The sequence below is a fragment of the Moschus berezovskii genome, chromosome 1 (genome assembly GCF_049115385.1).
Source record: "Moschus berezovskii isolate FMDL1 chromosome 1, NW_MosBer_1.0, whole genome shotgun sequence".
Classification (NCBI taxonomy): domain Eukaryota; kingdom Metazoa; phylum Chordata; class Mammalia; order Artiodactyla; family Moschidae; genus Moschus; species Moschus berezovskii.
In genome coordinates this window covers 106212691-106236199 of record NC_142460.1, presented here as the reverse complement: position 1 = coordinate 106236199, position 23509 = coordinate 106212691, and the positions used below count along the sequence as shown (strand labels likewise).

At 36.5% G+C, this 23509-nt stretch overlaps 1 protein-coding gene across 3 annotated transcripts in view; it reads left to right on the top strand.

Moving 5' to 3' along the window:
* Nucleotides 1-23509, top strand: part of ATP11B (ATPase phospholipid transporting 11B (putative)) — a 126080-nt gene that overhangs the window by 87481 nt on the left and 15090 nt on the right. For all 3 annotated transcript variants that reach the window (XM_055409805.2, XM_055409833.2, XM_055409842.2), the window contains 3 exons: nt 16967-17032; nt 17544-17647; nt 18958-19123. In XM_055409805.2, coding sequence (XP_055265780.2) covers nt 16967-17032; nt 17544-17647; nt 18958-19123 — 336 coding nt within the window. The remainder of the gene's footprint in view (nt 1-16966; nt 17033-17543; nt 17648-18957; nt 19124-23509) is intronic.

The following is a 23509-nucleotide window of genomic DNA, read 5'->3' as shown; positions in this document are numbered from 1 at the left end:
GTTTCACATATGACAACATACATGTTTCAATGCCATTCTCCCAAATCATCCCACCCTCACCCTCTCCCACAGAGTCCCAAAGACTGTTCTATATATCTATGTCTCTATTGCTGTCTCGTATACAGGGTTATCATTTGCATCTTTCTAAATTCCATATATATGCGTTAGTATACTGTATTGGTGTTTTTCTTTCTGGTTTACTTCACTCTGTATAATAGGCTGCAGTTTCATCCACCTCATTAGAACAGATTCAAATGCATTCTTTTTAATGGCTGAGTAATACTCCATTGTGTATGTGTACCAAAGCTTTCTTATCCATTTGTCTTCAGATGGACATCTAGGTTGCTTCCATGTCCTGGCTATTATAAACAGTGCTGCAATGAACATTGGAGTACACGTGTCTCTTTCAATTCTGGTTTCCTCGGTGTGTATGCCCAGGAGTGCGATTGCTGGATCATATGGCAGTTCTTCTTTTTTTTTTTTTTTCCATTTTCTTTTTATTTATTTATTTATTTTACAATATTATATTGGTTGGTTTTGCCATACATTGACATGAATTCGCATATGGCAGTTCTATTTCTAGTTTTTTGAGGAATCTCCACACAGTTCTCCATAGTGGCTGTACTAGTTTGCATTCCCACCAACAGTGTAAGAGGGTTCCCTTCTCTCTACACCCTCTCCAGCATTTATTGCATGTAGACTTTTGGATAGCAGCCATTCTGACTGGTGTGAAATGGTATCTCATTGTGGTTTTGATTTGCATTTCTCTGATTATGAGGGATGTTGAACATTTTTTCATGTGTTTGTTAGCCATCTTTATGTCTTCTTTGGAGAAATGTCTGTTTAGTTCTTTGGCCCATTTTTTGATTGGGTCATTTATTTTTCTGGAATTGAGCTGCAGGAGCTGCTTGTATATTTTGGAGATTAATCCTTTATCAGTTGCTTCATTTGCTATTATTTTCTCCCATTCTGAAAGCTGTTTTCACCTTACTTATAGTTTCCTTTGCTGTGCATAAGCTTTTGATTTTAATTAGGTCCCATTTGTTTATTTTTGCTTTTATTTCCAATATTCTGGGAGGTGGGTCTTGGAGGATTCTGCTGTGATTTATGTCGGAGAATGTTTTGCCTACATTCTCCTCTGGGAGTTTTATAGAATCTGGCCTTACATTTAGCTCTCTAATCCATTTGAGTTTATTTTGGTGTATGGTGTTAGGAAGTGTTCTAGTTTCATTCTTTTACAAGTGACTGACCAGTTTTCCCAGCACCACTTGTTAAAGAGACTGTCTTTTCTCCATTTTATATTCTTGCCTCCTTTGTCAAAGATAAGGTGTCCATAGGTGCGTGGATTTATCTCTCAGCTTTCTATTTTGTTCCATTGATCTATATTTCTGACTTTATGCCAGTACCATACTGTCTTGATGACTGTGGCTTTGTAGTAGAGCCTGAAGTCTGGCAGGTTAATTCCCCCAGTTCCATTCTTCTTCCTCAAGATTGCTTTGGCTATTCGAGGTTTTTTGTATTTCCATACAAATTGTGAGATTATATGATCTAGTTCTGTGAAAAATATTGTTGGTAGCTTGATAGGGATTGCATTGAATGTATAAATTACTTTGGGTTGCTAAGTCTGCTTGATAGGGATTGCATTGAATGTATAAATTACTTTGGGTAGTATACTCATTTTTACAATATTTATTCTTCCAATCCACGAACACGGTATATTTCTCCATCTATTAGTGTCCTCTTTGATTACTTTCTCTAGTGTTTTATAGTTTTCTATGTACAAGTCTTTTGTTTCCTTAGGTGGATATATTCCTAAGTATTTAATTCTTTCCGTTGCAATAGTGAGTGGAATAGTTTCCTTAATTTCTCTATTTTCTCATTATTAGTGTATAGGAATGCAAGGGATTTCTGTGTGTTGATTTTATATCCTGCAACTTTACTGTAATCATTGATTAGCTCTAGTAGTTTTCTGGCAGAGTCTTTAGGTTTTCTGTGTAGAGGATCATGTCATCAGCAAACAGTGAAAGTTTTGCTTATTCTTTTCCAATTTGTATTCCTTTTATGTCTTTTTCTGCTCTGATTGCTGTAGCCAAAACTTCCAGAACTATGTTGAATAGTAGTGGTGAGAGTGGACACCCTTGTCTTGTTCCTGACTTTAGGAGAAATGCTTTTAGTTTTTCACCATTGAGGATAATGTTTGCTGTGGGTTTGTCATATATAGCTTTTATTATGTTGAGGTATGTCCCTTCTATTCCCACTTTCTGGGGGGTTTTCATAAATGGATGTTGAATTTTGTCGAAGGCTTTCTCTGCATATATTGAGATAATCATATGATTTTTATTTTTCAGTTTGTTAATGTGGTGTATTACATTGATTGATTTGCGGATATTGAAGAATCCTTGCATTCCTGGGATAAAGCCCACTTGGTCATGATGTATGATCTTAATGTGTTGTTGGATTCTGATTGCTAGAATTTTGTTAAGGATTTTTGCATCTGTGTTCATCAGTGATATTGGCCTGTAGTTTTCTTTTTTTGTGGGGTATTTACCAGGTTTTGGGATTAGAGTGATGGTGGCCTCATAGAACGAGTTTGGAAGTTTCCCTTCCTCAGCAATTTTCTGGAAGAGTTTGAGTAGAATAGGTGTTAGCTCTTCTCTAAATTTTTGGTAGAATTCAGCTGTGAAGCTATCTGGACCTGGGCTTTTGTTTGCTGGAAGATTTCTGATTACAGTCTCTAGTTCCATACTTGTGATGGGTCTGTTCAGATTTTCTTTTTCTTCCTGGTTCAGTTTTGGAAAGTTGTAGTTTTCTAGGAATTTGTCCATTTCTTCCAGGTTATTCATTTTATTGCCATATAATTGCTGATAGTATTCTCTAATAATCCTTTGTATTTCTGTGTTGTCGGTTGTGATCTCTCCATTTCTAATTTTATTGATTTGGTTCTTCTCCCTTTGTTTCTTGATGAGTCTGGCTAGTGGTTTCTCAATTTTATTTACCTTCTCAAAGAACCAACTTTTGGCTTTGTTGATTTTTTCTATGGTCTCTTTTGTTTCTTTTGCATTTATCTCTGCCCTAATTTTTACGATTTCTTTCCTTCTGCTGACCCTGGGGTTCTTCATTTCTTCCTTTTCTAGTTGCTTTAGATGTAGAGTTAGGTTATTTAGTTGACTTTTTTCTTGTTTCTTGAGGTGTGCCTGTATTGCTATGAACTTCCCCCTTAGCACTGCTTTTACAGTGTCCCAGAGGTTTTGGGTTGCTGTGTTTTCATTTTCATTCATCTCTATGCATATTTTGATTTCTCTTTTGATTTCTTCTATGATTTGTTCATTATTCAGCAGCGTGTTGTTCAGCCTCCATATGTTGGCATTTTTAATAGTTTTTCTCCCGTAATTGAGATCTAATCTTAGTGCATTGTGGTCAGAAAAGATGCTTGGAATGATTTCAATTTTTTTTGAATTTACCAAGGCTAGATTTATGGCCCAGGATGTGCTCTATCCTGGAAAAGGTTCCGTGTGCGCTTGAGAAAAAGGTGAAATTCATTGTTTTGGGGTGAAATGACCTATAGATACCTATTAGGTCCAACTGGTCTATTGTATCATTTAAAGTTTGTGTTTCCTTGTTAATTTTCTGTTTAGTTGATCTATCCATAGATGTAAGTGGGGTATTAAAATCTCCTACTATTATTGCATTGTTCATTTCCCCTTTCATACTTGTTAGTAATTGTCTTACATATTGTGGTGCTCCTATGTTTGGTGCATAAATATTTATAATTGTTATATCTTCTTCTTAGATTGATCCTTTGATCATTATGTAGTTTCCTTCTTTGTCTCTTTTCACAGCCTTTGTTTTAAAGTCTATTTTATCTGATATGAGTATTGCTACTCCTGCTTTCTTTTGGTCTCTATTTGCATGGAATATCTTTTTCCAGCCCTTCACTTTCAGTCTGTTTGTGTCCCTCGTTTTGAGGTGGGTCTCTTGCAGACAACATATATGGGGGTCTCATTTTTTTATCCATTCAGCCAGCCTTTGTCTTTTGGTTGGGGCATTCAACCCATTTACGTTTAAGGTAATTATTGATAAGTATGATCCTGTTGCCATTTTCTTTATTGCTTTGGGTTCGAGTTTATACACCCTTTCTGTATTTCCTGTCTAGAGAAGATCCTTTAGCATTTGTTGGAGAGCTGGTTTGGTGATGCTGAATTCTCTCAGCTTTTGCTTGTCTGTAAAGCTGTTGATTTCTCCTTCATATTTGAATGAGATCCTTGCTGGGTACAGTAATCTGGGCTGTAGGTTATTTTCTTTCATCACTTTAAGTATGTCTTGCCATTTCCTCCTGGCCTGAAGAGTTTCTGTTGAAAGATCGGCTGTTATCCTTATGGGAATCCCCTTGTGTGTTATTTGCTGCTTTTAATATTTGTTCTTTGTGTTTAATCTTTGTTAATTTGATTAATATGTGTCTTGGAGTATTTTGCCTTGGGTTTATCCTGTTGGGGACTCTCTGGGTTTCTTGGACTTGGGTGATTATTTCTTTCCCCATTTTAGGGAAGTTTTCAACTATTGTCTCCTCAAGTATTCTCTCATGGTCTTTCTTTTTGTCTTCTTCTTCTGGGACTCCTATGATTTGAATGTTGGAGCATTTAACATTGTCCCAGAGGTCTCTAATATTGTCCTCATTTCTTTTAATTTGTTTTTCTTTTTTCCTCTTTGTTTCATTTATTTCTACAATTCTATCTTCTAGCTCGCTTATCCTGTCTTCTGCCTCTGTTATTCTACTGTTTGTTCCCTCCAGAGTGTTTCTGATCTCATCTATTGCATTATTCATTGTATATTGACTCTTTTTTATTTCCTCTAAGTCCTTATTAAACCATTCTTCCATCTTCTCAATCCTTTTCTCCAGGTTATTTATCTGTAACTCCATTTTGCTTTCAAGATTTTGAATCATTTTCACCACCAAAATTCGAAATTATTTATAAGTTAGATTCCCTATATCTTCCTCTTTTGTTTGTGTTGGTGGGCATTTATCTTGTTCCTTTAGTTGCTGGATATTTCTCTGCCTCTTCATCTTGCTTATATTGCTTTGCTTGGGGTGGCCTTTCCCTCTTTTGGCCGTTTGAGAAGTTCTCTTTATTATGTGGTTTCCTCGCTGTGTGTGAGGTTGGACGGGTGACTTGTCAAGGTTCCCTGGTTATGGAAGCTTGTGTCTGTGTTCTGGTGGGTGGAGCTGGATTTCTTCTCTCTGGAGTGCAATGTAGTGTCCAGTAATGAGTTATGAGATGTCAGTGGGTTTGGAGTGACTTTAAGCAGCCTGTATATTGAAGCTCAGGGCTATTTTCCTGTGTTGCTGGAGAATTTGCGTGGTATGTCTTGCTCTGGAACTTGTTGACCCTTGGGTGGTGCTTAGTTTTAGTGTAGGTATGGAGACGTTTAATGAGCTCCTATCAATTAATGTTCCCTGGAGTCAGGAGTTCTCTGGTGTTCTCAGGATTCGGGCTTAAGCCTCTTGCCTCTGGTTTTTGGCCTTATTCTTGGAGTAGCCTCTAGACCACTCTATCTGTCATTTCCAAGGTGGTTCCCTCTGTTTTAGCTTCTGTTTGCTGGTCTCTTCAGTGTCTAATTTCTGCCCTGACACTAGGGTGTGGGTGGACACTTTTTAAAGGCTCAGTTGTTCAGTCCTCTTCTGGGAAGGGAGGAACGCTGCAGACAAATATCTCTGGCGTCTGTGGGGAGTGCTCGCAGTGTCTCGGCCACACTGGCTTGCCCCCGCTCACAGCGCGTGTGCTGTCCCACTCTACTGCACAGGCTCTAGGTTGCTCTGCTGGGAACTGTCTGAGGCAGGTGCTGGGTTGTATGCACTTCCCAGGTCTGAGCAGCTCAAGTTCAGGTTCTCGGGTACTCCACAAAGGCTCAGACTTGGTTGGGCCTGCGTTTTGTGCCTTCCCTGGTCCGAGCAGCTCAGGTGACCAGGTGTTTGGCAAGCGCGGTCGCTGCGACTTATCGCCTCCCCAGTCCCTGCCACTTGGTTTTCTGGGTATACAACCGGCGCACCTTCTCAGGCACATATAGACCGGCCCGAGCACAAGAAGTCTTGATTAGCAACGAAGCCTGCCTGCAGTTTGGTATCGGATGCCTTTCTGGGGTCGCGATTGCCCCCTCCGGCTCTGGCTGCCCTCCCTTGCCTGTCTCGGCGGGGGATGGGGGATGGGCCGAATGCAGCCTGCTCGCTCTGCTCAGTCCTTTGTTCTGTGAGCGGGGCTTGCGGAGTCTTAGGTTACAGCTTTCCCCCTTTTCGTGGGGAAGCTATCCCAGTCTGCTTTGCTATACCCAGTTCTCTCAGATTGCCCTGGTGGCATTCAAACCCAGTCCTCTCTCTAAGCAGTTCAGCTGGCTCCTCCCTGCCCAGCCCCCACTTGCTAATGGCCTATGCAGGCGTCTGCGCTGCTTCTCCGCTGGGAGTTACCGTTTGGTGGGTAATCTGTGAGTTTTAAAAAAATCTTAAAAAAAAAAAAGAGGGTTATGTAGTCCTCTGAGGTTCCAAGGCTCGCCACAGATTCGCCAGTGAGAGTGTTTCCTGGTGTTTTGAAACTTCTCTCTTTTTAAAGCCTCCCTTCCCAGGACGGAGCTCCGTCCTTACTGCTTTTGTCTCTCTTTTTATCTTTTATGTTTTTTCCTACCTCCTTTTGAAGACAATGGGCTACTTTTCTGGGTGCCTGATGTCCTCTCCCAGCATTCAGAAGTTGTTGTGTGGACTTTACTCCGTGTTCAAATGTTCTTTTGATGAAATTGTGGGGGAGAGAGTGGTCTTGCTGTCCTATTCCTCCGCCATCTTGTTCCTTCCTGCTGATGTACTCTTAAGTGCACACCAGCAATCCTGAAGATGTCGAGTTACAGCTTCAGTTCAGTTCAGTTGCTTAGTTGTGTCCGACTCTTTGCAACCCCATGAACCACAGCACGCCAGGCCTCCCTGTCCATCACCAACTCCCAGAGTTCACTCAAACTCATGTCTGTCAAGTCGGTGATGCCATCCAGCCATCGCATTCTCTGCCGTCCCCGTCTCCTCCTACCCCCAATCCCTCCCAGCATCAGACTCTTTTCCAGTGAGTCAACTCGTCGCATGAGGTGGCCAAAGTATTGGAGTTTCAGCTTCAGCATAAGTCCTTCCAATGAACACCCAGGATTGATCTCTTTTAGAATGGACTGGTTGGATTTCCTTGCAGTCCAAGGGACTCTCAAGAGTCTTCTCCAGCACCACAGTTCAAAAGCATCAATTCTTCGGCACTCAGCTTTCTTCACACTCCAACTCTCACATCCATACATGACCACAGGAAAAACCATAGCCTTGACTAGACGGACCTTGGTTGGCAAAGTAATGTCTCTGCTATTCAATATGCTATCTAGACTGGTCATAACTTTCCTTCCAAGGAGCAAACGTCTTTTAATTTCATGGCTGCAATCAGCATCCGAAGTGATTTTGGAGCCCAGAAACATAAAGTCTGACACTGTTTCCACTGATTCCCCATCTATTTCCCATGAAGTGATGGGACCAGATGCCATGATCTTCGTTTTCTGAATGTTGAGCTTCAAGCCAACCTTTTCACTCTCCTCTTTCACTTTCATCAAAAGGCCTTTGAGTTACTCTTCACTTTCTGCCATCTTAGAATGGCCATATTTCTGAAATGTAAAATTGGAAAGGAGTACCACACAGTATGTTGCTTCGGTGTCCTGACTGGAATGCTCATGTTGAGCGATTCTTTGCAGGACTAGGCCTCTCTCTCTAGACTAAATAGGTTAGGAAGAAAAGAAATGACAACTGCAGTCCTGTGATAGACTGAAAGTACTTGCCACCTTTAGTTTCTATTTTCTGTTGGCAGTACTTAAGAACTCCAAAATATATATGCAGTTGGAAAAATATGAAGTTTTATCTGTGCAACAAACATTTATTGAGGACCAGCCATTCCCATGTACTATACTGGTGCCTGGATTTATGAGAGAAACTAACACACTCGGTTATGGAGCTTAGAGTCTTGTGAGAGATACTGGAAATGAGCAATTGAAATAACACAACATTCAAGAGCATAAAGGAAATGGATTTCAATTTTAGAGAGGCTTTAACCATGCAGATCCCTTTAGGATATAGAATCAGTTCAGTTCAGTCGCTCAGTTGTGTCCGACCCTCTGCAACCCCATGAATCACAGCACGCCAGGCCTCCCTGTCTATCACCAACTCCCGGAGTTCACTCAAACTCATGTCCACAGAGTCGGTGATGCCATACAGCCATCTCATTCTCTGTCGTCCCCTTCTCCTCCTGCCCCCAACCTTTCCCAGCATCAGAGTCTTTTCCAGTGAGTCAACTCATCGCATGAGGTGGCCAAAGTATTGCAGTTTCAGCTTTAGCATCAGTCCTTCCAATGAACACCCAGGACTGATCTCCTTTAGAATGGACTGGTTGGATCTCCTTGCAGTCCAAGGGACTCTCAAGAGTCTTCTCCAGCACCACAGTTCAAAAGCATCAATTCTTCAGTGATCAGCTTTCTTCACAGTCCAACTCTCACATCCATACATGACCACGGGAAAAACCATAACCTTGACTAGATGAACCTTGGTTGGCAAAGTAACGTCTCTGCTTTTTAATATGCTATCTAGATTGGTCACAACTTTCCTTCCAAGGAGTAAGCGTCTTTTAATTTCATGGCTGCAGTCAGCATCCTCAGTGATTTTGGAGCCCAAAAAAATAAAGTCTGACACTGTTTCCACTGTTTTTCCATCTATTTCCCATGAAGTGATGGGACCAGATGCCATGATCTTTGTTTTCTGAATGTTGAGCTTCAAGCCAACCTTTCACTCTCCTCTTTGACTTTCATCAAGAGGCTTTTGAGTTCCTCTTCACTTTCTGCCATAAGGGTGGTGTCATCTGCATATCTGAGGTTATTGATATTTCTCCCAGCAATCTTGATTCCAGCTTGTGCTTCTTATAGGAACATACATATTATTGACACTTTTGAGAATATAGTTAGCCAGGTTTGGAAAAATGTATGAATCTAGTTTGTGTAGCATGAATGTTACAGCACTTCCCCCAAGTAATTGAATTTTATTGAATTTTTTTCTCTGTGCCGGTTATATTCCATGTATTAACTTACTAAATTGTAACAACAATCCTATATGAGGAAAATATATGTTACTTTTTTCATATTAGAAAAGTAATCTCAGGTTAAGAAACTTGCCTCAAGTCACATAGTAAATAAATTGCAAGAGTATAATTCAGTATTATACAATTGATATATTCTATATTCTATAATCTATAATATAATTATATAATAAATATATAGTTGTATAATCTACATAATTATATAATCTATTTATAATAATCTATATTATATAGTATAAATCTGTATAATGTCAAAACCTGTATGCTTTGCCATGATCCTAAATTCTGTTCAGAAACAATTGGCCTGGTACATTTCTGTGCAGTATTACCACCTGTGCAAGGACCATCAAACATATATATATATATTTTTTTATGTATTTGCCTGTGCTTGGTCTTGGTTGCTGCTCACAGGCTTTCTTTAGCTGCAGTGCACAGGCTTCTCATTGTGGTGGCGTCTCTTGTTGCGGAGCCAGGGGCTCTAGAGTGTGGTCTTAGCAGTTGTGGCCCATGAGCTTAGTTGCATCTTTGCATGTGGTATCTTCCTGGACTGGGAATCAAACCTGTGTTGATTCAAACCTGCATTGGCAGGCAGATTCCTAACCAATGAATCACCAGGGAAGTTCAGTCATCAAATATATAGATACATGGATGAGCATGCCCATTTTCACCTAAAATACTGGGCTAAAAATGGGACAGAATAAAGAGGGGGAAAAGTTAAGAAAAAAGGAAGATGTCATTGGATAAAAAGGAAGTTAAAGAGATTTCCTTTGTGCTAGTTACTTTTCTTCTGATTTTGAAATACTGTGTCAGAAAAATATACAAAAATAAAAAATAAAACCACCTGTTCTCCTTGTACCCAGGTGTAAATTATTCCTATCATTTTACATATTTCTATTATTTTTTCTTTAACCTCAGAATTTATATCCTCTTATTTCTCAATAACCTTATCATCATTTTCCCCTTTATATTGCCTCAGTGATTTTTCTTGTTAAAAATGCTTCAAAAATATTTTTTTCATAGCTACATAATAATTCGTTCAGTTCAGTTGTTCAGTCATGTCCGACTCTTTGCGACCCCATGAACCGCAACATGCCAGGCCTCCTGTCCATCACCAACTCCCGAAGTCCACCCACATCCATGTCCATTGAGTCGGTGATGCCATCCAACCATCTCATCCTCTGTCGTCCCCTTCTCCTCCTGCCCTCAATCTTTCCCAGCATCAGGATCTTTTCAAATGAGTCAGCTCTTCACATGAGGTGGCCAAAGTATTGGAGTTTCAGCTTCAACATCAGTCCTACCAATGAACACCCAGGACTGGTCTCCTTTAGGATGGACTGGTTGGATCTTCTTGCCGTCCAAGGGACTCTCGAGAGTCTTCGTCAACACCACAGTTCAAAGGCATCAATTCTTTGACGTTCAGCTTTCTTTATAGTCCAACTCTGACATCCATACATGACCACTGGAAAAACCATAGCCTTGACTGGATTGACCTTTGTTGACAAAGTAATGTCTCTGCTTTTCAATATGCTGTCTAGGTTTGTCATAACTTTCCTTCCAAAGAGTAAGCATCTTTCATTTTCATGGCTGCAGTCACCATCTGCGGTGATTTTGGAGCCCATTACATGGCGTAAATTATTTAAGAATATTACAGTTTCGATTTGCTTCTAGTTTTTAGTGACTTTTAAAATTAAATCTTGAGCTTGCTTTATATGAAAGAAAAAATCTTAATGAAAGGTAAATTGTTGTTGGCCCTTTGGTATAAAAGTATTTTTTTCTTTTTACTACTTGTTAACTACCATTTTTTTTGGCTCAAATTGTATATCATTAACTTCCTTCCCCTTTTAGCCTACTAGTTCAATCACTCAGATATATACCACTAGAAATTAATCTACCACTCCCTGCCACCAGTACTAGTAGATACAGTGGGAAAGAGGCTACAGTCAGTCAGATTGGATTTACATCCTAGCACCTGAAGTTATCATTTGAGGGATTTGGGATGAGTTAGTTAACCTCTCTGAGACAGTTTCCTCCATCAAAATTAGGAGCTTAATTACTACCTTATAGGTATGCTGTGAAGAATAAATGATATATGTAGTGCATTAGGCATAGTGGCTAGCATACAGAAGTACTCAATCTTCAGAGTATTACTTGTTATTATTACTATCAAGTCTTTTTACTGAAGACCTTGTCCTAACCCGTCCCATCTAGCCTACTTCTCCCACAAACTCTCTTTAACCATGTAAGTTAACTGCCCTTACTGACTCTCTCAGAACATGCAACATTCATTTCTAGACATTTCTATGTTTCCTCTCTAGAATCCTGTTGCCTCTTTCTCTTATGACTATCTATTCTTCAGGATTGAGCCTAGGTTGTAATTTTGAGAAAGAAAAAACCTTTTTGTATTTTTTACTACAAAACTTTTTTTTAATGTTAATTATGTTAATTGCTCTTTCACACTATACATGGCATCGGCTGTTGAAACCTAATCATCAAATGATAAGAGCTCTGTTTTAAGATAGAAATATACTATTTTATATTTGTATGCCACAGAGAAGTCAGTATCTTTATTTAAATTCAAATTATTTAACCACTGTAATTACCAATCAGGTCATTAAAGACACATATGCAGTTTAATTCCTAACAGTAGATATAGATTTATTTTAATTTAACCTTGTATGGTTGAAATGTCTTTGATTATCTAGTTATTGCATAATTTCCCTGCGTATTCTCTTATTCATGAGAATATTTAAAGCACTACTAATACTCCAATCAATAGGAAATTATTCGTATACAGAGAACACAAAAATATACATTGCTTCATATGGTATCATCCAACAATTTTTCAATGTTTAAAATGAATAATTAAGAGATAGTTTGTACTGGAGAAGTGAACAACTGATTAACTCTATAGAAGGTAATTGTCTTATAGATCAATGTATAGTTAAATCTGTTACAAAATTGAAAGAAGTTATATTTTTTACTATTTCTACTTCCTGGCCTTCTCTTCTCCCTTGAATGTACTCCTGTGGGACTTTCCTCCAAAGCACTCCCATCCAAACCATGTTCTTTATGGTCAGCAGCACCCACTTTATTGCTAAATCCAAGAGCATGCCTCAACCCTTATGAACTCAACCACTGGGTACAATTTATGAAGCCTTCCTGCCTGCCATAGTATCTCCTCTAAGTCTCTATAAGTTACTTTGGCTTCATTACCAACTATTCCTTTTCAGTCTTTCAGGGACCATAGTAGCTTCCTTCTTCCTGCTTCTGTTCTTTCCCTTCCTACTATCCATTCTCCGCACAGAAGCCCAAGAGATCTTATAAAAAATGAAAAAAATTTTGGACTACCTCTTGGACTGTATTTCCTACCACCTTCCCTTTTAGTCACTCTATGCCAGCCACACTGGTTTTCTTGCTCCTTCAGACTAATTTATTCCTGCATTAGTACTTCTGCACTTGCTCTTTCTCTGCCTAGATTCTTTTCCCTCATGTGGTCATGTGGCTGAATCCCTTAATTTCTTCAGGTCTCCTGAACTATCACTGGCTTGACTCAGACTTTCTAGACCACTCCAGTAATATCGTGTCCCTCTCACTTTCCGTCGCTTCCGGACCCCTTACTCTACTTTTATTTTTCTTCATGGTGCCTGCCTCTACCTGAAAGTATATATTTTTAAGTTTATTTTCCGCCTTTCCTACTATGCAAGCTCCATGAGGTCAGGACTGTTACATTATTACTGCTTCATTCCCCAAGGCCTAGAATGGTACTTGGCATGGAATAGATTCTCTGTTACTGTTTCTTTATTGGCTTTACAAGTGAGTAATGAATCATCATCTTTAATTCTAAATATATGGTTGGCTTTATTAAATAATTAGGTAGCAAATTAAGTTAAAGGAAGTGATTTTAAAAACCCAGAACATTGTGATAGAAAATGTTTTGAGCATTTGTCTCTTCCAAGCAGGAGAAGATCCAGGTTTAATAGAATAGTCTAAACCTTACTCATGTTGGCAGGCCCTCAAAAAACATAAAACTATGAGTACAAACATAAGTATATGTGAAAATGATTGTGAGTGACATAAATAGGTTCTACTTAATGCAAGCCAAATAAGCCCAACTCAACTTCTCTATAACTAGATCCCCAAATCCTCTCTACCACTCACCTCATCCCCAATTAAACTAAATTCAAGGGGAAATCAGAGCGAAATAGTCTTAAGTTATTGCTGCAGTTGAAATAAACTACTTTGCTAATTTACCCAAAAAAGAGAATGTGAATCTGTTTTCTACAGCTCCCTCTAGGTCCTTAAATGCTCGAATTTTAAATCATCCTCTGCTTCAAAGGAAGATACACATAATTAGCCCCAATCTGGGCCCAGTAAAATCAGATACTTAGAGGTAGATATGTGTGTGGTTGTTACCATTTCCAGGCACAGGTGGCCTGACTGCATTGATTACCTGTTTCCATATCACTGAAAGAGGAGCTGGCATTCTTAAGAGCCAAATTGAGTGAGATACAATGGTTTTTCAGTATTCTAAGTCATTTCTAGAGATGATAAAAGCAGGAAAAGTCAATATGACTTTTCCATTATTTTCCTCTTGACAAATAAGCTCCCCAGTTCAATTCAGTTCAGTCGCTCAGTCATGTCCGACTCTTTGCGACCCCATGAATCACAGCACGCCAGGCCTCCCTGTCCATCACCAACTCCCAGAGTTACTCTGGGAGTTGGTGATGCCATCCAGCCATCTCATTCTCTGTCGTCCCCTTCTCCTCCTGCCCCCAACCCCTCCCAGCATCAGAGTCTTTTCCAGACTTGGAAAATACTTGGCCAAAGTATTGGAGCTTCAGCTTTAGCATCAGTCCTTCCAATGAACACCCAGGACTGATCTCCTTTAGAATGGACTGGTTGGATCTCCTTGCAGTCCAAGGGACTCTCAAGAGTCTTCTCCAACACCACAGTTCAAAAGCATCAATTCTTCAGTGATCAGCTTTCTTCACAGTCCAACTCTCACATCCATACATGACCACTGGAAAAACCATAGCCTTGACTAGACAGACCTTTGTTGGCAGAATACCCTCAAATAAAGGGATATTAATGTTTCATTGTTGATTGTAAGAACCATTATTTATTGGTTACTTTTTTACCTTTTAAGCTATTTTGTTTTTTAATTGAAGTACAGTTAACTTACAGTGTTGTTAGTTTCACATGTATAGCATAGTGATTCAGCTGTGTGTATACATATATATATGTATACACTTTTTCAGATTGCTATTATAGGTTATTACAAGATCCCTGTGCTATATAGTAGGTCCTTACTGTTTACCTGTTTTATATATAGTAGGGTGTATATGTTAATCCCAAACTTCTAATTTATCTTTGTTAATCCCAAACTTCTAATTTATCTTCTCTCCCCACCCAACCCTGCTATCCCCTTTGGTAACATAAGTTTGTTTTCTGTGTCTGTGACTCCATTTCTGTTTTATAAACAATTTCATTTATATCTTTTTTTATATATATATTCTGTGTATAAGTGACATCATATGATATTTGTCTGACTTATCTCTGGGGAATCCATGTTACAAAAAATGGTGTTATTTGATTATTTTTTATGGCTGAGTAATATTCCATTGTGTATATACACCACAGCTTTATTCATTCATCTGTCAATGGACATTTAGGTTGCTTCTGTGTTCTTAGCTATTGTAAATAGTGCTGCTGTGGACATTGGGGTTCATGGGTCTTTTCAAAGTAGTTTTCTCTGGTTATAAGCCCTGGATTGGGATTGCAGAATCATATAGTAACTGTTTTTAGCTTTTTAAGGACCATTATTCTGCATAATGGTAGCATTAATTAAATTCCCACCAACAGTGTAGGAGAGTTCTGGCATGCTGGCTTTTTGTTGCACTGTGTGGGCTTTCTCTGGTGGCAAAGCATGGGCTCTAGATCGCCAGGCTCAGTGGTTGCAGCATGCAGGCTTAGTTGCCCCTGCTAAGTCACTTCAGTCGTGTCTGACTCTGTGTGACCCCATAGATGACAGCCCACCAGGCTCCCCCATCCCTGGGATTCTCCAGGCAAGAACATCGGAGTGGGTTGCCATTTCCTTCTCCATAGTTGCCCCTAGGCATGCGGGATTTTATTTCCTGGACCAGGGATTGAACCCACATCCCCTGCCTTGGAAGGCATGTTTTTAACCAGTGGACCGCTAAGAAAATCCTTTTGTAGACTTTTTAATAATGGCTAGTCTGGCAATGTTTAGGGGATTCCTTGTTGTAAGAAATTTTGATTTGCATTTCTCCTATAATTAGTAATATTGAACAATTTTTAATATGCCTGTTGACCATCTGTGTGTTTTCTTTAGAGAAATGTCTATTAGGTCTTCTGCCCATTTATTTATTTTTTTATAATTACGCTGTATGAGCTGTTTGTATATTTTGGAAATTAATCCCTCATCTGTAGCATCATTTTGCAAATATTTTCTCTCAGTTCATTAGTTGTCTGTTTATTTTGTGGATGGTTTCCTTTGCTGGCAAAAACTTTTAAGTTTAGTTAGGTCCCATTTGTTTATTTTTGGTTTTATTTCCATTACTTTAGGAGACAGACCCAAAAATCCATTCCTGCATTTTATGTCAGAGTGTTCTGCCTATATGTTCTTCTAGGAATTTTACGTTTAGGTCTTCAATTTCTTTAGATTTTTTTTTTTTATGGTGTTATGGTGTTAGGGAATGTTCTAATTTCATTATTTTACATGCAACTGTCCAATTTCCCAGCACCACTTATTGAAGAGGTTGTCTTTTCTCCATTGTATATTTTTGCCTCCTCTGTCATAGATTAATTAGATCATAGGTGCGTGGGTTTATTTCCAGGCTTTCTGTCCTGTTCCACTGATCTGTGTGTCTGTTCCACTGATCTATATGTCTGTTTTTGTGCCAGTATCATACTGTCTTGATTACATTAGCTTTGTAGTATAGTCTGAAGTCAGGGAGCATGATTCCTCCAGCTCCATTATTGTTTTCTCAAGATTATTTTGGCTATTCAGGGTCTTAAGCACTGAGTTTGTCGTTTATTTTGAATTACTTAGATAAGTTTTATTGCCATTGGAACCCATTTGTTCTTAAATGACTGGTCTTTTAAATCGTTTTTTTTTCTAATCAATGGTAAAGATTATGACTTAATTGGTGACCTAAATTGACATAAAGTTCTGGTTATGCTCTTATTTGTGGAAATTAAATCTTGATATTCTTTGGGGAATCTGCATTTTTAATAAATCTTAGTCAGTTTTGGCTAAAAAGCCCAGGGCAATACTACCTGACTGGCATTAACTGCATTTTTACATGGAATCCTTTGAGTCATTCCACTAGCCATTACCTTTCCTTCCAAGTGTTGGTTTTGTGTATAAATTTCTTTTTACTTGATCTTTCTATGCTGTGTCCAGAAATACAGTGGCAGGTATTCTCTTGTGACTTTTGGCTGGAATGGTTTCAGAAAATAATTATAATTGAGCAGGGTTTATTATCATGTTTACTGTGTGACAGGAGTAAAGTAGTTACTAACAACTGTATAATTCTCACTAAAACCTATCTGTTCCACACAACTTCAAACCTGTCTTTGAGTTTCCAGTCTGATAATGTTATCCAAAAGATCATTTACGTAATAAACGTAATAATGCTTTATGGTATTTCTTCTCATTCTCTTTTAACTTTACTAATCTAGTCAGATTTCAAATGTACCTGAAGTAAACGATGCAAGTGATTTTCAGTAAAGAATGTGGTTATTCTTTGCATCACTTCTGTTTCAGCATCATTTTAACATGTTTATTCTTTATGTTTTAGATGTTTGGAAATTGGACATTTGGCACCTTGGTTTTCACAGTCATGGTTATTACAGTCACAGCAAAGGTATGATACAGAAATTAGAAGCATGGACACGTTTTGTCTATATAGTTCTACTTTTGTTCATTTTTTTTAGTGATATAGTTTTTCTTTTTACAGTCATGAATAATTTCATGGATGGCTAGTTTGATAATTCATTTTGATTTTTTTCAAATTCATTATGAATTCATTTTTTAATTCATTATTTTGGAAAGCCTCTGCTGATTTTTCTAGTCAAAGGAAGGTTAACTCTTCAATACCCACCTGTGAAATTATGCTTCTGTCTATGTAATGCAAGATAATACAAGCTGGTTTAGCCCATGGAGTTGATAAATTACTCATGAAATTTTAATGCTGCTCCCTCACAGAAGAAAAACAGTATAAACTTGAAATTGTTCAATTTCATACTAGGAGCCTTTCATTAATATTGGTCTTCTGAGGGACTTTGCCATAGGAACTTTTTAGTCATTTATTCTTGGGTTTTATCTGAGAAGTTAAAGATTTATTAATTTACATTAACGATTTTTTATTTTTTTAGATGGCTTTGGAAACTCATTTTTGGACCTGGATCAATCATCTTGTTACATGGGGATCTATTTTATTCTACTTTGTGTTTTCTTTATTTTATGGAGGGATTCTCTGGTGAGTTACTATATTGTATTTTAATTATATTGATTCAACTCTAATAAATATTTATTATGAAGGTTATATTATAAACAAATTCTGCTCAGAATAGTTTTAAGACCCTATCCTGATAAGAAATTTAGTTCTTTCACTTGATCTTACTAATAAGGAAGAAAAAAGAAACTAACAATTACTTTATTTACTGCATTCTAGTGTTTTACTGAGATATTACATTGATTCATCACAATAATCTTACTATCCCTTTTTTTTCTATTTGGAAACTGAACTCTTTAAGCTCACAAAGGTTAAAAATAGGATTTACTTGAAAATTATTGTTCTTTATGCTAACCATAGTATTGATACTTCTAAATTATTACTAATGTAAATTAGTAATAATGTAAAATTACATTGATACTTCTAAATTATTACTAATGTAAATTAGTAATAATGTAAAATAAGTCACATAGAAGCATTCAAGTTTCATGAATAAGTTAACTTATCTCTCAAAAGTAAATAGTGTGCTGTATCTTCATTGCTAAAATCAGATATTCAGCTTCTCTGATAGATCAAAAATGAGTGCTTATCCTAAAGAATCGTAAAATTCTTTGATAAGTCATGGACAGGTGAAATCTCTGAATTAAAGTATTCATATTACATTGCCTACTGTGTCTGCAAAATATTACAAAAAGTAGATAAAAAACTTGAATTGGCTAAACATTAACTTTCATTAGGATTATAAAGGGATGCTCATGACTATCATTTGTTTTTAATCCTCTTTACTTCTTCATTTTTTCCTGTATTTCTCCATGTTGCTTTGAAGTGATATGTACAAAACCCCAAAAATAGTATCTTGACAAAACCTATTACTATGTAGAACTAATATTTTTTAGTACATTTATTTTAAAATAAGTGTGTAGAGAAGATCCTCTAACTAGAGCTTTTCAACCTAAAATTTTGGTTATCAAGCTTATAGTTGCTTAGTAGAAAACATTTTTTTACATACTTTTTCTTGCTTTTTTAACCTCTTAAGTCTGTATTACTACATAATTCTCTGGATTTCCTACCACTGGGATAGAATAAGTCAACTACTTGTCACTTTCCTAATTATAGAAACTATGGTTGTCATTCAAGCGAATTAAATTGGATTTTATTTTTGACAATGAAAGTGTATCACATTTTATTAGTTAATTAAATTACATTGATTTGAAATTTTGAATACTCTGTATACCTAAAATTGTAACCTTCAAATATAGTAGGTTTATTTAATGTCTTGATTTAAGAATCTGTCTTGTCAGTTTCTTCTTTTATTAAGCCCACTTTCTTTGCAGGCCATTTTTGAGCTCCCAGAACATGTACTTTGTATTTATTCAGCTCCTATCAAGTGGTTATGCTTGGTTTGCCATAATCCTCATGGTGGTTACATGCTTATTTCTTGATATTATGAAAAAAGTATATGACCGACAGTTCCATCCTACGAATATTGAAAAGGCACAGGTAACCACATTTTATATAAAGTACCTTTTTAATTAGGAGTCTTTAATGAATAGTTGTCATTATAATTTGCTCCTTTAGAAAACAGTAGATTAACTATTCGTGTATCAACTGTTTTGCAATATAAATGTTGTTAAATGTGATACTGTTAAAGTTGTATTAAGTTTTTGATTCCTGAAAAATTATAATTTTAAAAATTTTATAGAAGTAGATTAGAAATATAAAACTATCAAGTTATATCCAAATAATAGTATAAATATATCTTAAGTAATATCACGGCATTCTATCAAATAGATATAATTGGGATATATATCCATGTCTTTAGAATCATTAGAATTTCAGTAGTACTTCTTTAGGTTATATTGTTGTCAACAGAATAAAGAAATAGTTCTTTAACCTAAATAACTTCTACAGAATGGATTTTTACAAAATATTTTCTCTCATTGAATACTCACTAAAGTATTTAAACTACAATAGGTATTAACAGTGTTTACATATGTGTTTAAGAATATGTTCTTAAGGACCTGATAGTGGTGGGTTCAAAATCCTCATTCTACCACTGGGTAGCTCTGACTTTTAAGTCTCAGTTTCCTCATGGGTAAAATTATGACAGAAATGTCTATTTCATTGCATTTGTAATGAAGATTAAATGAAATCATTCAGACAAAGTGGATGCTCAAGAAATAAAAGCTATTTAGTTGAATATACTATCTTTGTAATTTGACTTGTACATAACCTGGAAATACTAGTTTGTTCTGTTAACTGTACCATGGCATTGAATATATATCCTCAGGAACACATGCTAATCAATTTCTGTGCCCCCGTAAACACCAGGTTTATTAATTGTTTAATTCTTCCTAGGTTGAGCGTTTGTTGCAGATGGGGGGTGGGGGGCGGGGGTTGTTGTTTTTGAATGTTTGTTGTATGCAAAGCAAATTTTGTTTAAATTTTGGAAATTTAGTTGTGTGTTAATGCTGCAAATAGAATAAGTGCTTCCTAAGTATTTAGTGATTTGTTAGGCTTCTTAAATAGTATATGATTTTAATTTCAATTGATCATATTAACATTTCTTTAGCATTTACTTGCTTTGGTCACTCAATTCTAGCCAGTATGAACACCGTTGAAACAGTGCAGACATCTGATGCCTGACAGATTTAATCAAATACTGTTTTAACCATAGAATGTATATTCTTAATCAAGTCACTTCCTTAAGCCTCAGTTTCTTCCTATATAAAATCAGAATAATAATCACTACCTCACATGATTGTTAGAGACAGTTAATATGAAGCACCTGGGTCTGTATGTAGTAAGTCCTCAGTAAGAACATCATTAGAAGAATGATTAGGATGCTGCTCTAATACTGATCTTCAGCTGGGGCTGAAAAAATTTATATAATCTGATTACTGTGACTGCCTATGCATTTATCTATATCTGAATATGGACAAACTTTTCCACTGTGCAAGATATTACTTAAATGTATATCAGAAAGGTTTGCCTTTTTTCTAAGTTTCAGAGATATTCTTGATAATAGAATACTAGTTTTAATACATTGACTATTATACTTTTTCTAGACCTTTATGAAGAACACTTTTGTTTGCTTGCCTAAAGTTATATTTTGCCAAAATAGATTAATGACATCACTTAAAAACTTAAATTTTAATAAAAGTAAATAATTAGAATTATTTACATTTATCCTTGGAAATTTTCTTTAGGCAGAGTATTTACATATTTACATCTTTCAAAGAGATTTCTTAATGACAATACAAGATGATAATGTTAGTCATTATTTTTATAGGCCTCTTTTTAAAGGATTAAACAGGAAGTATTTGATACCTTAAGATGGACCCTTAAACAAGAAAAAGTTAAAAGTGCTTTATATTTTGGTTCTTTTACCATGGGTTAGTTGATTTAAAAAATGGAGTTAAGAAATCAATCATTTTTCTATGTGTGAAAGCCAGTATAATCTTCCATTTCTACCCCCACTATATGTCTTTTAAATGATTTGACTGGATGTTCAACTGGGGTCTGATCTAAAGAGAACAATATATATATGTGTAAAACTGTGTCCCTTTGCTATACAGCAGAGATTGGCCCAACATTGTGAATCAATTGTACTTCTGTAAAAAATGAATATATAAAAATAATCTAAAGAGGAAATCTCTACTTTCACTCAGGGATTTAGCTTATGGGAATTTTTCTGTTTTTGTTAAGACAGTATATGGCTCTTCAGATCCCATGTGTGATGTTATTCTTTTGCTATAGTCAGTAATTTTTATTTCAGACTTGTACTGTCACCTCTTAATTTCAAATGACAAAATTGTTAGAAAGCTGTCAGTTCCTTACTTCATTTTTCTATCATCCAAATAGTAGCAAGAAAAATTATATCACAAGAAGAGTTGGCAGCATTGATTTTGAGTTTTTCCTGCAGAATAACAATGTGGTAATAAGAGTAAATTCTTGGGATAGCAAAGCCAACAGCCCTACAAATGTCAGTCATATATGTGTACCATGTATGATACTTCCTGCTCTTGTAGGAACAACTGTCTTGACAAAGCTTGTCCTGTGTCTGTCTCCTAGATGATAAATACAGCTCACTGACTTGTTCTATGTCCCATCCCTTTTCTGTCCACTTATAGATGTACTCCAACACAGTCGCTTTCAGTGACGAGTTCATCGCACTGCAGCCATTGTCGAGGGCAAGGAATCAGCTGAGCAAACTTAGGTAGAGTAGGAGGAGTAGAACCTCGTTAACTCTTCTGCATGCTAAAGGTCAATTTTAAAATATTCAAAAGATGGGCAGAGGCATGAATTAAGAGTGGGGCATTTTTGTTAGCACAGCTCTGTCTCTAATTTGACCTTTACCATTATGTATGTTAAAACCTAAAAAATATCCATTTCTTTGAGATGAAAATTCAGCATAACAGGACAGAGATCTGTACTTTGTTATATGTTTTATACCTTAACTACCTTTCCTAACACAATTCCAATGCTTCTGCTTGTCATACTTGTATTTAAGAATGCTCCTGCATGTTGAGTAATTTAAGCTACAGAAATTCATCATAAAATTTAAAGTTTTAAGTTTCAGTTACTTAGAAGTGAGAGTTGCCTATTTTTTATCTTGCCTTAATATGTGTTGTAAATACACATGCATATTTGTCATTTTACACTGTAATGGCTGCTGAAATACTTCATATCCTTGCTACTGTTTAGTGAATCTATAAATTGAATAATAGATTTTGTATCTCATATACATCTTTATCTCCACTGACAGATTCATTCTGTCAGTTCCTGCAAAAAAATAATTAGTAATCCCAATATGGCTTTTGATGAAACAGAATGAAAGTTTAAATCCTAGAACTTTTCATATTAAGATACCAAAGTATTAACTTCAATTCCAGTCTGGTTTGAAGAGGAAAAGTAATATAACTAAAGTTTTTTTGTTTGTTTTTAGTTTTGACACCCTTCAGCTTCTCACCCTGGATTTTTAATCATATGTATTTTTTAAATTCTTTTTTATTCTGAAGATTTCTAATCTGCCTGTGTTCACTTGATCAAATGAATGACTTTGACAAAGCCCTGCTTAAATAACTTATGTAACCCTGTAATTCTGAGCTCTTCCAAAATTTTAGCAAACCTTTTGATTTTGTTATTCCTATTAGTATGAGGGTTTTTGAAATATTCTACTTGGAATTACAAAGATGTATGATTGTAGATGATATACAAATGGGAGTTTAAGTGGTAGTCAACTAAATTTCATGTTTAAAATGAGAACTAAAATGAAAACAAACTTGGAAGATTTACCTCCCAACTTTGGTTGAGCCAAATATGTATATCATTTTTATCTATATGTGCCTTCTGAAAACAGTACGTACTTATCACATTTTTTAACATCTAATTATGAACTTTAAGGCAATAGGAGAGCTCATTATTTAAAAGAACACTCTGGTAAGCAGTTTTGTGAGAATTAACTTTTGCATTGTGAATAATATTAATATTTTTATTAAATCATATTTTCACATATCATGGTGACTCAAATCAAGCAACAGTTTTTGAGCAGTGATAGACAAAAAAGAATGAAACACAGAGATTGTAAATTAAAGATATCCCACTCCTTAATAGTGTAATAAAGTAGTAAGCTCAACGTTCATTCATCTGTGAAAGAATACAATGGACGCAGGGTACATTAGTCAGGTAGTATTTCCTACAAGTCACTCTCCAATCAGATGATGTAACAATGGGAGAGGACCTTGTTGTGTAGTCGGTAGGCCTGAGTGCTAGCCCAGCATGCCCTTGGCACTGCACCCTCTATATTCTAATCAGATTAGTTCAACTCTGAGCTTCAAGGTTCTTCACCTATCAGATGACCATTTTACATACTATATAGTCTTA